This window comes from Anarhichas minor, unplaced genomic scaffold (assembly GCF_050575085.1).
Source record: "Anarhichas minor isolate MPS153535 unplaced genomic scaffold, ASM5057508v1 ptg000010l, whole genome shotgun sequence".
Classification (NCBI taxonomy): Eukaryota; Metazoa; Chordata; class Actinopteri; order Perciformes; family Anarhichadidae; genus Anarhichas; species Anarhichas minor.
Genome location: NW_027466456.1, coordinates 18277146 through 18291713, shown reverse-complemented (window position 1 = coordinate 18291713; position 14568 = coordinate 18277146). Strand labels below are relative to the sequence as shown.

Here is a 14568-nt window from a genome sequence, read left to right as displayed (position 1 = left end):
TACGCCACAATGACATCAACAATTTGGGGTTCTAGTAAAGTCTATCTAACGGATGGATTGCCATGGAGTTTGCTCCGGACTTTTATACTGCCCCCAGGATGAATTATGATACCATTGGTGACTTTTCATCAGGTCATATTTTAACTTGACTAATACGTTGATGTATGACCAAAAGTCTGCAAAACTTACAACAGTCCAATCATCCTCAGCTGTGCCAAATTAAGATGGTGATCATGGCTATACCTGTCAAACATCAGCATGCTAACAGTGTCATTGTGAGCGTGCTAGCAGTTAGCTCAAAGCGCCACTGTCTATTCAGTAAAGCCTCACACGGCTGCGAGAGTGGCCGTAGACGCGCGCACACACACACACACACACACACACACACACACTGTAGCCTCACCATGAAGTTTTGTCCACCCTAAAGGCTAAGTGTGCAGTCTTCACTTGCACTTTGCGTATAAAGCCAATCCAGATATCATGTTTTCCTATCAGTACAACCTCTGCCCAGTCTTTATCCCATATGATCAACAGTGAGGCAGTAACACATAAACAAGCCAAGCATGAAGATACGCGTCTCTTCTTTTAAACCTGATAATGGACTACAGCACATCACTGCTGCTGACTGGCAGCGGCGTTTTTTTTATTATTTATAACATTCCTTATTCCAGTAAGCGACGTTATGCAAATGCACTTAACACCCACATCATTACAATCACAAAAATAACAAATAGTGGCGAAAAAAAAGAAGAAGGATTTAGGTCCTTTACCCATCTGATGTTTATGATGGATAACGACTCATCTGTTGTGATTTGTGATTGTGTCAAGTGGTTAATTGAGTCCCCTCTCCAACCACATGCTGTCATTCAGTGATGGCTTATGGCTTCTACTTGTTCAGCCTTGGACACAGATGACACATTCTATCTTCGAGGGTGATTGGAAAGCCTAAATAATGATGCACTGCCTCGTGAATGATTTTTTTTTACTTACTTCGCTCAAAGGTAATTACATTGGAAAGCACTGAGTGAGCTGCGATATTAACTAGAGCACTCGGGAGAGAGCAGCAATCTACCAGGTGTGTCTGCAACGGCCACTGCTGTATCGTGGGATTGAATGAATACAACCCACAATTGGCTAAACACCCCCCCCCCCCCCCCCCCCCCCCCCGTCGAGACACTTATGGGCTGTGAGGCATCGTCAAACATATTTCATTTAATACTCAAAAACAAAATTAAACTCACCAAGCTGTCTGCCGGCGTAGCAGCGGCCGAGTGGCGACGAGGTACAGCAGTGTGTGTGTACCGGTAGCTCTGTTAGCTGTAAAGGGTTTGCAAACTATACAGCACAAAAACCAAAAAAAGTGAGCCAATCGACAACCAGGGATGTGTGCCACCAACAGGCTGCAAAGCGTCGTAGGACACACTTTTTTGTAATACCTTGACAAATACAAAAAAAACTTTGAGATAATACAAAAAGTAAATGTTTCCGAATATTATTTTTTCTTAAGATACTCTCCCTTACATTGCCAATAGAGTGAAAAAAATGGTGGAATCATGTTTTGAGTGGACAATCCCTTTTCATTCTGTAATGCCGTGATATACAACCTTCACCGCAAACCCCCCCCCCCCCCCCAAAATTACTGTGGTGTAAACTTGAGGTCATATTGCTCATCGCTAGCAGAGATGTAAGCAAGCAATCGCCACGCACACACACACACAAGACCGATCGCTTATTAAAACCTTTTTCCAAGGTAGTATTGTCCTCTAAAAAATAGTTTTAAGCACAAAAGAGTGGTGGATTTATATCTTAAATGGGCAGTGTTTAAATATAGTTGGCCTCGATAAAGCTCCCGAATTTCACCGAGGATCAATTGTTTCATCATTGACATTGAGGAGTGCTAATATAAGATGACATATGGCTATTTGCAGACATATGAATGATAAGAACTTGCGGCACTCTTGACACAGCTTGGTTTAGATAATTGGATTTAATAGCCTTTCAGCTTTTTATTGAATATCCATATTTCAGTGAAACGATCCCTCTGTCTAGAACTTTTAGTCTCTCACTCTCTCCGTGTTTTTTTCTTTACCTCTCCGTCAAGTGCTTTTACATCGGAGGCAGAAATAAACCACAGTGGAATGAGTCATTGCGTCCATAGTGTAGGCGCATTGTGCGTTTGCGTCAGATCGCTTCTTTTCATGTGCTCCACATCGGCAGCATGATATATTGACCATGAGGTCAAGTCAGTGCTGAGATGTAAACACAGACGGAGGTCTATATGGTGTCCTGTTTTATTGGTCAATGTGTATTTTTTTTATGAAACGAGATACAGTTTAGTCTCCACAGGAAGTACACTCACCAGATCTGTCCCACACACTCCCTGTCTGTCTTAAACTCTTGCTGTGTCTCTATTTACAACAGCTTGTTTGCAGGCAAATCAGTTTTGGTTTGTTTAGTCTAGACCATATCTCGTCTGAGGAGGAGAGGGGCGGGTCCAGTCTGGCATGCAGGGCTGCTGCAGGACACCACCGTTGCAGGCTGCGTCCTCATCCAGCCGAGAGAACTGGGGCGCAAGTTAACCCGCTGCCTGCTCAGCCGTCTGTGAGGCTACACCTGATCCCTTTCTGTGAGAACAATAGACGATAACCATCCGCAATCATTTTCCAAGTTTGTCTGAGTAAGGGAACGGTTTGGACAGATAGATCAAACATACAGTAGCACATCCATACTCACATTCACGCCTCTGGGTAATTTAGTCCAGCTAAAATTCATGGATTTGGATGGGGGGGGGGGGGGGGGGGGGGGACTGAAGCTTCCAGAGGAAGAAAGAAAGAGAAGGCTCAGCCTGGCGATGGATGCAATGAGTGGAAATGTCATTCATACAAATTCTGAAAAGGAGAAAGAAAGAAAAAAGAGTAGAAATCAAAATGTAACTTTTATCTGGTTATTATTCAACAGATTCTGTGTGTGTGTGTGTGTGTGTGTGTGTGTGTGTGTGTGTGTGTGTGTGTGTGTGTGTGTGTGTGTGTGTGTGTGTGTGTGTGTGTGTGTGTGTGTGTGTGTGTGTGTGTGTGTGTGTGTGTGTGTGTGTGTGTGTGTGTGTGTGTGTGTGTGTGTGTGTGTGTGTGTGTGTGTGTGTGAGAGAGATGAGCCCTTGCTTTGTGCACAGCCTGGAAAGCGAGCTAATGGTCCTGAAGAGTCACTGAGGCATCATGACTTCATTCCATCACACTCCACTTACTTCATGCTCTCACACTCGTACACGCCCTCAGTCGCTCTCAAACCCCGCGCCGTGATATAGTTCTCACTCTGGCCCTGATAACGTCCGTCTGCGGTGCTCTCGCACACTCCGGGTTATTGCTCCCGGCTGTCCCGCTAATTTCCTCGAGGCAATCAATGCGTTTGATGAACGTCAGGCCGGGCTGTGCCCCGATGATTAGAGTACTTAGCCGGTGATCAGGAAGTCCAGGTAAGACAGTTAATAAGAGGAAGCAGAATACGTCAGAGTTAATCTCCTCTACTCTGCACTGCAAATACCGTGTGTGCACAGAGTGATGGGAGTATGGGGTTTTCTTAGGGTGTGGTTTATAGGTACACACAGGAAGAAAAGAGATGAGCTCATCCACAGAGAGGAAAGAGTTAAGAAAAGCTTCAATCAGAAGTGACTCCCATGCCATCCTCTCATTGTTTACCCTGCTTTTTCCTAGATTGCATTATATTCCCTTTTGTCCGTTATCTTTGCTTGTGCCAAGACTTCTAGAAAGGCAGCGAAAGCACCGCTGAACCTCTGTGGGTAATCCGGGATAAATAATGCATCGGCCTTTTGTCTAGGCCCTGTCCTATGGCCGCCAAGCGAGACTTTTCTGCTGCAGGGATCCAGCTCACTGGCAGCGTGATATATAGAGAAGAGAGAGATAGACAGACAGAGATACAGAGAGGCTACATTTGCTCAGTCAAATTGACAGAGAGGAGAAGTGATGGGGGAGAGCGATAGAGACATAGAGGAAGAGTTCTAGACAGAGATGGTGACAGATGTCCAACTTAAGAACTGCTCATGTCTTTTAGAGCAGGATGTGCAGGCTTTGCATTTGAGTTACAAATCTCTGAGCGGTCTTGTCAGCTGCCAAAATTGGAGATACGTTGGAGAATTGGTTGTGGGCATATAATGTCGAGATACAAGTAGTCCCATCAGGAGGGCTGCGGGGTTTTTTTCGGTCTGAAGGCGGCATTAAAAAATTTTGCGACGTTTAAACAAAGTTACACCTTTTCTGCTTTTGCTACTCGGATAAAACAGTGGTTAATCTCAAGAGGTGGGAATTGTCATAAGAGCATAAACATTTGTCTTTTTCAGTGTGTGAACACATTTCAGCACAGGCAAGACATCTTTCTGTTATCACTGACTCTGGTCTAGTGTTCAGTAGCACAAAGAACGCAGCTCAGAGCGGCCCTCTGTAATGTAAAGACCATCGTTAAGGTCAAAACAGCATGTGTAGGGTTTTATTACAATCAGGCTTAACTACTGTAATACATTGCTCTCCAGTGTACCCCAAAAAGTCTATAAAACAGCTTGAGCCCACAGAGCGCTGCTGGCGGAGTGCAACCGGAACAAAGAACTGAGCTCACTGCTGTCCTTCGGTTCCTGCACCGGCTTCCTGGTAGTTCTAGGATAGATTTTTAAGATCCTGGTTGTATGAATATGTACTTGACTGTGTCGTTGATATGCTCCAGAGTTATGTCCCCGACGTCTGTAGAGCCTCAGATCCACCGACTCTCTGCTGCTTACCGCACCAAAGATTAAAGACTACGGTGAAGCTGCCAGCTGCAGTTTTGGACCCAAAGTGCCTGATGAAAAGAGATCTTCCTAACTATACTAACTTCAATTTTAAATATTTAAATCTAACCTATTTTTGAAGCTTTCCCGCTTCCTCTGTGTAGTGTATTTAACTCAGTAGTTTTCAGTGATGTTCTTAGTGTAAAGTTGACTTTAGTTCCAGACCTCTAAATCATAGCCTAAATCTGGTTTGTGCTCAATGACGAGTGTTTTCCTAGTTTCAAAATATATGAAGCCAATTAGGTTTTGTTGGTGGGATTATGACACCTTTGTCTGCCAAAACCTGAAAAAGCTTGGATAAGATGGATGCAGTTGAACAGATTGTTGCGAGTCGATACATTTCTTTGATCCACTTGAGAGACGTGAGGCTATCTGCTTTGAGGTTATTGTGTTAGCTTCTCTATTTCCCAATCAGGGAGCGGGTGAGTCAGGGGAGCTCGAGCCTTTTGGTGTCCGGAATAACACCAGCGTCTGTCATCATCCTCTGTTTGACTGCCTCTGGAAATGTCTTCAAAGGAAAACACATGTGTTAACTGTCACGCTGAGGACCAGTGTGGGTTGAAAAGACATGAATAAGAGGGTCCACAGAGAACAGAGGACGAGACGGAGGTGATTAAGAACAGCACCGCAAACCGAACAGTGGGTCTGAAGAGGAAAAGAACAAGACAGGAGAGAGTAAAGGTTATAAAAAGTGTATTTGCATGTGGGCATCTCTAACCGCTCAACAGGAAGGTCAAACACTGTTTTTTGTGTATTTTTTATACTGACTCCGTTAGTTTGATGTCTTGCTTTTCAGCAGTCTGCTGTTGAAGGCAGGTGGCTATCATTTATCTTATCTTTTCCTCAGTGCCGGTAGAGTGACATGTCTTATCGGTTTCAGGATATTAAAACTAGTTGCCAGAAAATTGGAAGAGAGACAAGACAGATGTCAGAGGGCCACAAGTTAGAAGCTAAAGAGGGTTTAGGCTGTAAAGTTCCAGGTTGCACCTTTTGATGCTCTGAATTAGGTTTAATGGACACAATGATATTTATTACTGTCTGATACAGAAGCTACACAAGTCAGTTGGTGCTGGTTGCCGCGCCTGCAACTAATGATTATTTCAAACAATATGTCACATCAGGGAATCATTCCTGATTAATATTCCCTTCCTTCTCAGATTGTCGGTACAATCTAATGAAGCATAAGTAGTTTCGGAAGTTTGGTGATCAAAACTTTTAGACCGCATACAGCCATGAAAGGCTCTGACACTTTTGAAGTGACCACATGCTGTCAGTGGCCTTTAGCGGGGCGACTAAACACAATCAAGTGTAGCTCACAAAGGCAGCTTAGTCACTGTTGGAAGTAGCTGTTGCTCTAAGGGTCTGTAGTTTTTTTTTCTTTTTTACATCAGGGCATGACTTGTTTCTGCTGATACAAGCAGCGTCACTATGGGAACAACATCAGCACTGAATGAAGCTGAAGCAGCACGGTTGATATCGAAATAAAATATGAATACATTTCACTGTGAGCACAATAAGGCTGCAGACAAACCTCCCAAAGGAACAGAAAAGTGAATATGTGGAGTTTTTCTGAACCCAAAGACGTCTGAAGGACTGAAGCCAAGGCCCACAACATCAGAGTTTGCCAAAACCAGTTTAAGCGTTTAATGTAACACCCAGATGTGCCGAATACATTATATTTCTCATCTGATACTAAGCCTGGGGTCACATACTGTTCAGAGGTTTTCACCAGGACAAGGAAGGATCGGATGTCCTGTGGCAGGGTCTTGATTTTGTTCTGGCTTTTCGGGCCAGACTACATCTGTTCTGCTCATTCAGCTGAGGAAGAGTGGTGTTTGGAGGCTAGGCCTCAGTGCTTTAAAATTGAATCTTTTCTTGCCTCCGCACCCTCTCTCTACTGCGACGAGCCAGACAAGAGGGGGCTGACACCGGACAGAAGTCACCCAAGTTGTTTTCACTTGACCTGCCTTTTCAGAGCTGGGCAGATAAGAGATAAGCAGACGCATCCGGCTCTTTGCACCTGAGGACAACGGAAGAAGAATCCAGTCAGAAATAGAAGTTACACTCTGATATTCCACTGAGTTTGGATGCAGACAACCTCCTCTACCTCAGACTTAATTGTGTAATATCATCAGGTGACGTTGTTGGACTCTGTGACCTATATAGATGGTTTTAAACTATCTATTGTTAAAAAAAAAATGTGTCTGGGGGCGATTTACTTACAGTCTGCATCTGACAAGAGTGGAAACCATCTGGACTTTAATATTTCCTGGAAGAATTCCCTGGAAGTGGGAGGTTTTCTGTGTCTGGTTTGTTTGGAGGAACTGGGTCACAAGATCACAAATAAAACAAAGCCCCATGTACAGAAACGTTCTCCAAGGGAAAAACAGACATACATTCTGAATACAATGTTTGAACTTTGGTTTAAAAACACTGCAAAGTATTGAGGGGTTTGAACCAAATGGTTGTGTCCTGAGAATTACAACTGCATTGGTATTTTTGTCTTTTCTTTCCCACCCACCCAGAGTCAGGCCATGCGTATTGTTCGGACGGTCGGCCAGGCGTTCGAGGTTTGTCATAAACTGAGTCTGCTGCACACGCATCAGAACGCAGACGGACAGGAGGACGGCGAAAAGATCGGCGACGACTCCTCTGTCACAGGTACACCAACACACCAGCACACGCAGAGTGAGATTCACCCGCTACACAGTCGGCATCCCATTCTCACCGGCTCTTGCTCTGCCCTCGAGGAGTTGTTGAATGTCCTGATATTTGTTTCCGCTTACATTTTCTTACACAAAACACAACCAAACATACATAGAGAAATTATGCAGGCAGGTACACCGTCTGGTGTTCTGTGTGCTAAGGGAAGAGGTGGTGGTTTTATTGGGTTGAAGCTGAAAAAAATGTGAGTGTGTCTTAGTGTTATTACCAAAACAATGAAGTGACTAAGAGGAGACACATAGCTGACAGCGGTGTCCAAGCTTGTGCTCCCTAGCGAATCAGCTAGTGTGTTATTCTTACTGCCAGCTGACCACCACTGGCTGTGAAAGTTATTCTTGTACTGTTATCATAAAGAGAAAAGATCCAGCAAGAATAGCATAGTCACAAAAATAATTTCGGAGTAATTGCCCATCATTTTTGTAACTTTTAACAATTCAGAAGGTTTTTCTGAAGGTTCCCAGCATTGCAATGCTGCTCTGATCAATTACCGTGAAGCTAACGCACAATGTGATCAATCAATTACTGTTGCCTGCTGAACTGAATTACACAGATCTTGACCAATCCCATCTCGTGATCGATATAGTTACAAGATGACGGCATCAACAGCCGTCTCATTAAATGTATGGCCTTTTTCCTGTAAGGCTCATGTTTAATAAACATATTGTATTTTGTATCATCAATGTACAGATGGTCCAAAAAAAATGGTGGCCTGACAGAAAACCACCTGTTGATTGTCTGACCGCTCGAACGTATTGCCCCATAGAACTTCTTTTCAGCAATGTCACCAAGTTTCAAGATCTCAGCAATTGTTTTGTTGAGTAATGTTATCGTTACCGATAGAACTGATGGTCGAAGCTACAGAAATACAACCAAAGTTGTAGCAAGCCTTAGTGTTCCTTTTAAAGATTTTGAGAGAGGCTTGTAGGTTTTTGGGTTTGGAGGAGAAAGGAAGATGGAGTCATAGGAAGGTGGAGCCGGGATCCATTCACTCCGATGTGAAGACTGACTTCGCCCAGTAGCAATGCCGAGCAAAACTCGCCACTTTAAAAAGACAAACCAGGAAGGAATGGTATTTTTAAGCTCATGGAATAAAACTAAAGAAATATGCAACCTCACCTTCAAGGCCATGGTGGAAATGTATTATAAAGTCCAAAAATAATGCTAAAGCTGAAGTCTTGACGGCACATTCAGTCGTGTGCACAAACAGCTACACACCTCTCACACGGTCATGTATTTTCTGATAGCACAAACAGACTGAACTGTATGCACAGACACACACACACACATATATACACAGACTCATTCCTGCCTGAGTTGTGCCCGAGTTAGCGAGCAGGAGAGGGCGAAGCTGGAATGAATGTCACGGATGAGTCAACCCAAAGAAAGACGGCACCACACAGCAACACTGGTGGGCTGAGCTGCTTTTATCCGCTGCCTCGTGCCTGGACAGGATGGTCCTCACTGCATCCCAGGGACACGTGGCTCTGAGAGGCGTCTGAGAGGACAGACATGGGGATTCAGCGGTAGGAAGACTCCACGATCGGAGCTCTTTCACACCCTCGTTCCACTCATTACAGCAGCTAGCGCTGGCCCCCCTCCCCGCCCTGATCCGCCAGTGCCAGGCCGGGGTACGTTATCTCCACATCCCCCTCCAGCCCTCCAGAGACGAGCTCTCTTTCACATGCTGATGAGACCAGAGATCACCCACACACTCTTAACTGTACATCCACCCATAATGGAAGGACCCCACGCGCATACAAACTCGGGCCTATGCACACACACTCACGCACTCGCTGTCATGGTGTGTTAAGCAACACAAGAGCCGTCACGCACAGCCAATGGGCTTATCTGGAGACCTAATTATCATGGCAATGAACGGAGAGGGGATAGAAGAGTGTGAGATAGCGGATTAGAGAAACGGAAAGCTGGAGGAGAGCAGGGATAGTGGAGGGGAAGAAGAAGAGATGGATGTGAGAGCAAAAGGGAGCTTGGGATCATTGAGGACGAGAGAGCATGAAAGGATTAAATCTAGAAGTGAATTGACCATTAACCAAAAACCTGCCCTCGAATGCAGACTGGCCAATCGTAGCATAGCAACGGCCAGCTACAACCAGGCTCCGACAGCCAACCAGCTGTGCTCCGTATGTTCTCATGTAATTGTTTCAGATTTGTTGTTCCTTTTCCTCTCTTTTTCAGGCTGGTTTTGTGGATTCCAAGCTAGTCATAGTAAACCGTTGTGCCTGTGGCACGTGTACTAGTGATAGATATAGATATACGTTTTCTAAAACGTTATAAATACGTAACCTGTGGACAACATTTACTAGCATTAGCATGTCTATGCTATGCTAGCTATTAAAGACAAACTGAATGTATACACAGGCTGTTTTTTAAATGATTGTAACAGTGAATAAAGACCTACCATGCTTTACAGGAACATTTCACAACAACTTTATTAAATGCTCTTATAAACAAACAAAGCTGTATAAGAATACTAATAAATGAATAAAGCCCACTCACTGGAAAATAATGACAAACTGTGGAATATTATCATTGCCGTTCACATTAACATGAGACAGCAGTGCCATAGGCATGAGGTTCCATTCAGCAGCTCAGTGATCGCAAAGTACTGATTATGGAATTAAAGCCTACAGGACATATGAGCAACATGTCATCAATATTCAGAAATGTTAATATATTGAACAAAAAAAAGTCCTGTGATCGGGTTATTTAGACTCATTCAGTTTGATTTTTAGACTCTCTTCCTATGTTTCCTGTCTTAACTCCAATATCAACTTTTAAATAAAGGCCAATCAGGTGATGCTCCTGAAACAAGAGCAATAGCATATGACACATGACCTATAAATGGAGGAAGACATGTCAGCAACAGAGGGCAGGAGGCAAGGCAGGACAGCACAGTGCTGATAGCTGGGTAGAAAGGTGGAGGAAGAGCAGCAGTGATGGAGAAAGAGGTAAGGGTAGTGCTGGCAGCAGGTTATCAAGCATGAGGTGTGGAGGGGGAGGACAGCACGAATAGCAGGCTGCAAAGAAAGGAAGAAGGAGAGTATAAGAGTTAGGAGAGGAATTGATGAAGGTGGATGTGGGATGGACAGTAGAGGTGAGTAGTTGAAGGCGAGGATGAAGAGGAGCCTGCAGCGGGAGTGGCGATGAAAATGAAAGACAGGAAGGAAAAGAGGACAAGTGGAGGAAAGAAGTACCCGATGAAGGCAGAAATGTCCATTCAGTACTCGATCAGATCTGGTGCGAGTGAATCGGCAATGAAGTTTGCATATCAAACAGACATGACGCAGTTTGAACATTCTGCAATACCCCCTCTTTCATCCCCGACTAAGCACAGGTCCGGTTACGTTTGAGAAGCATTGTGATTGCGATGTCAATAGGTAACATTAGCATTGGCTTTGAGTTTTCGCAAAAGCGAACTTTTAAAACTTTTTTTCTCAAGTCATGTTTGAAGACGTACGTTCCTGTGAGATCCGAAGTCGGTTAAATCTGTTGTCTTGTCCGTGGTTTTCCTCGTTTTTTCAAATCAGCTGAGATTTGAAAAAAAAATCCTCAAGTGTGCACCAGGCATTGCCCACTCTTCTTTGGAGTAGTTTCTCTGCTTTTAAAATCATTGCATTTTTAATGAAACCTGCTGTAGGAGGCTGTGTGAGAGGTAGCCTGAAGTGAATGTTAGTAACTGCAATCTATTCTAGCTAGAAATAGCTTTGCCACTTAACTGAGCATGGTCCCAGTGGCTCCAAGTGCAATCTTATATTTCTAGTACAGTGAAGTTGTCAGGAAACAAATGCAATTCTATCTAGGGGGCCGTTGTCAATAACTAATATAAAGCATGATAACTAGACCACTGGCACCTACAATTCCCATGTTTTACAATTTACTTTGATGATACAAAACCTCTGGCTTTGTAGTCGGAGAAGAAGTGTTCCAACTGTGACAACCAGCGTTAAAGTTGTTTTCTGGTGAATTGCCTGGTGAGGCATATCAAAAACGAAATGTAAAATATTCAACAAAATTCCGACAGCTGAAGGCAAAGACAGTCTTAAGATTCTGAGGAGCTTCAACACGCGAGCTTTTGCCAGATATTAGGCTTTTTTATTGGAATATGTAGGATAACTGTATTAATAGACCAAATGTGTGGTTCCCTACAGAGAGACTAATTCTCAAGTGATTCAATGTATTGATCTGCTAAAAAATTGTTGCATTTTCCGACCGTGTGTTTTACTCCACTGAATTGCATGGTTGCCTTTGCCCAAGTTGTAAAAATTCAAATAAATCCTCATAAACTGTTTTGTTGCAGTCTGCATTGATTTTGTCTCCTACACGGGCAATATTGTTGATCTCCATTGTTAATGTTTACTGCTTCAGCAAAAACACGGTATGTATCCAATCCGGTCTAACTTGTCCCATTAAAAATGTATTAACAGGATATGAGAGCTACGTTTAAAAACACCAAATTGAAACTGCCAGGAAACGCAAGTGTTTTGCAGCATTGTGTTGTTTGTATTTGCATTGTACTATCGCTCTTCTTTGTTGAGATGTATACCTCCAAACAGTTAGAACATACTGTATGTACACTGTTATTTAAGCATATAATCATGCATAAAGCATACTGTGATTCTGTGGATAATGTTTCTGACTGGAGTGTATTTATGTGTGTCCACCCATGTGTGCGTGTGGCCATAACTCATGCCTACATGTGTGTGTATGCAGGCGTGCGTGCTCATCCACCTGTATGTGTGTGTACTTTCCTCCGCTCAGCTCGGGAGCTAACCGGCGCCGAGAAGACGCCGACCGTCACCGAGGAGACGGACATCGACGCGGATGACGCGAGCCACGTGTCTGCAGCAGAGGAGTTAAACCCCAATAGAGGGGTGACTGATCTGGACGCGACAGCCAAGGCCCCTGATCTGAACCACGCAGAGAGCAAGGTAACTCATCCCGTGTCAATGCATGTGTTGTTGTTGTTGTTTTTACCTCTGCCCAACAGAGGATTCTTTCAAATCTCCTAGTGATTGAGCTCCATGCGTGGCACCAACATGGCAGTGCAGTGGCTGTTAACAATGTCTAGAAAGCACTACACGCTAAGAAAGCATCAACAGTGTCTGTGTCTGGTTAAATATGAATGTCAACTGAGCAGATTCTCGTCCCAGCTTTCCTAGCTCGTAGATTAAAATCCTTTCCACTAAATCCTTTCCACTAGTGGTGTGATTATGATTGGTAACTGCCAGACGAGCTTAACACAATAGAAAGATTATAGTTTTTGTATAACAACATGTTTCAATATGCATATTTTAATAAAAGAGAATAATTGATCATCTTTTGTTGTTTGTTAGCAACTCAGGATATTATTTTTGAAAAGTAATGATGACTTAGTTTGTCAAAGTGAGACATATACTGTAGGTGGTTAAGGGGATTGACTGGCAATGTGTTAAATTCAATTGATTTAAGTGTTATTTAAATGTGTTGAGGCTGACTTTCCTGCAGCAAATCTTTCTGTCAACATCACCGAACAAGAGCGTAAAAAAAGAAAGGTCCACACAAGGACGGCTATAAAAATGTGTCTGTGCATCAACATCTAGAGTCAGTTCACGTTAAGGCTCGGAAACCTGGCAGGAAATCAAATATCTGCTCTGCAGCTCCAGGTCAGGCTGACCCCTGAGGGTAACAGAGGATATCCAAAGTTTGCACAAGCTTTCAGAATTACTACGTTCAATATTTTGAGGCTTTATTATTTACAAGATTACCTTGAGGTCTTTCACTTTGATTTAAACATACGTGCCTGTATCAACCACCAGTCAAATCCAGTTAACACCAAGTCTGTGTTTACGTCCGAGTATAGAAATAGCTCCCACTACTTTGTTTTCTAATCAGAAGCTGTCAGCAGTGCGTTGAGCTCCTACTGCTACGCTAGTCAGTCCGGTTCGCGTGTTCGCGTTTGTGCGGCCTAATAGTGTTAGAGATTTGATTCAGCTCAGTCAGACTGCTCTCTGGCCTGTGGAATGCCACCAACAGGAGTTCATCTGCAACCAGAGAAACGCTGTCCATCCCGTCTGGAGGTGTGTGAGCGTGGCTGCTGGCTCGGCTTGGCGAAGCCGCGTAGTAGCTGTTGTTTACTGGGATTTATTTATTTAGTATGCAGGCCAGGGGTGTAATTGTGTTTTGGATCGAGGCAGCAGTGGGAGGACGACACGGCGTGGAGAGGGCGCAGAGACGGTGTAGCGTTGTGTTCATTACAACGCTCTTTGCCTTGAGACCTTGGGCTCTGCATCAACTTGGCAACAATGTTGTATAATAATTCTATTTATTATGTTTTTCTTTTGTATCACTTTTACTAGTGAGGTAGCGGACAAGGATAGAGGGAGGACCTGGACTGGCCCTTCGTGTTGTTTTGTTCCTTACAGCATTGTATTTTCAGCCTCATTGTTGTTGTTTTTTTGCAATCCATTTGAAACACGATTGCACAATTTCAAGATGCTAGACGATCAACACAACATCCACCGTCAACATGATTCATTGTTTTCTCCTATATGAATGAGATTAACGTTGTTATGTAGGTAAAGATCCTGGTCTTGGTTAAATATTAGAAAAGTTGAAGCATAGGTCAAGACACTGGCTTTGAAAGATTTAACCAAATCCACAATCTTTCCCTAACCTTCACACAGTGTGTTAGTCGTCTAACAGTCAAACAACATGCTTTGAGTGTCTGAAAAGCCCTTTGTGACAGCGGATTCCCCCCGAATCTAACCATTTCTTTACCTTTCTGAAAAAGACAATTTGATTAAGACGGCCACTTTCCACAGCTATTGGCCATGTGTGCAGATGTACGAATGTTTGATCTTTGGTCTCTGGCATCAAAGTCCTGCAATTACATTTCTTCCACAAAGTATTAGGAAAAGAGGATCAGCAGTATATGAACATATTTTGTAGAAAATAGGTCGGAAGATGAGACGACATCGTATAGTCTTTGATCTGCGCTGCAGGTTTTATTGAAG

At 43.6% G+C, this 14568-nt stretch overlaps 1 protein-coding gene across 1 annotated transcript in view; it reads left to right on the top strand.

The window, feature by feature from the left end:
* Nucleotides 1-14568, top strand: part of nos1apa (nitric oxide synthase 1 (neuronal) adaptor protein a) — a 112313-nt gene that overhangs the window by 75031 nt on the left and 22714 nt on the right. Inside the window, exons 6-7 of the mRNA XM_076088695.1 lie at nt 7357-7492; nt 12335-12504. Coding sequence (XP_075944810.1) covers nt 7357-7492; nt 12335-12504 — 306 coding nt within the window. The remainder of the gene's footprint in view (nt 1-7356; nt 7493-12334; nt 12505-14568) is intronic.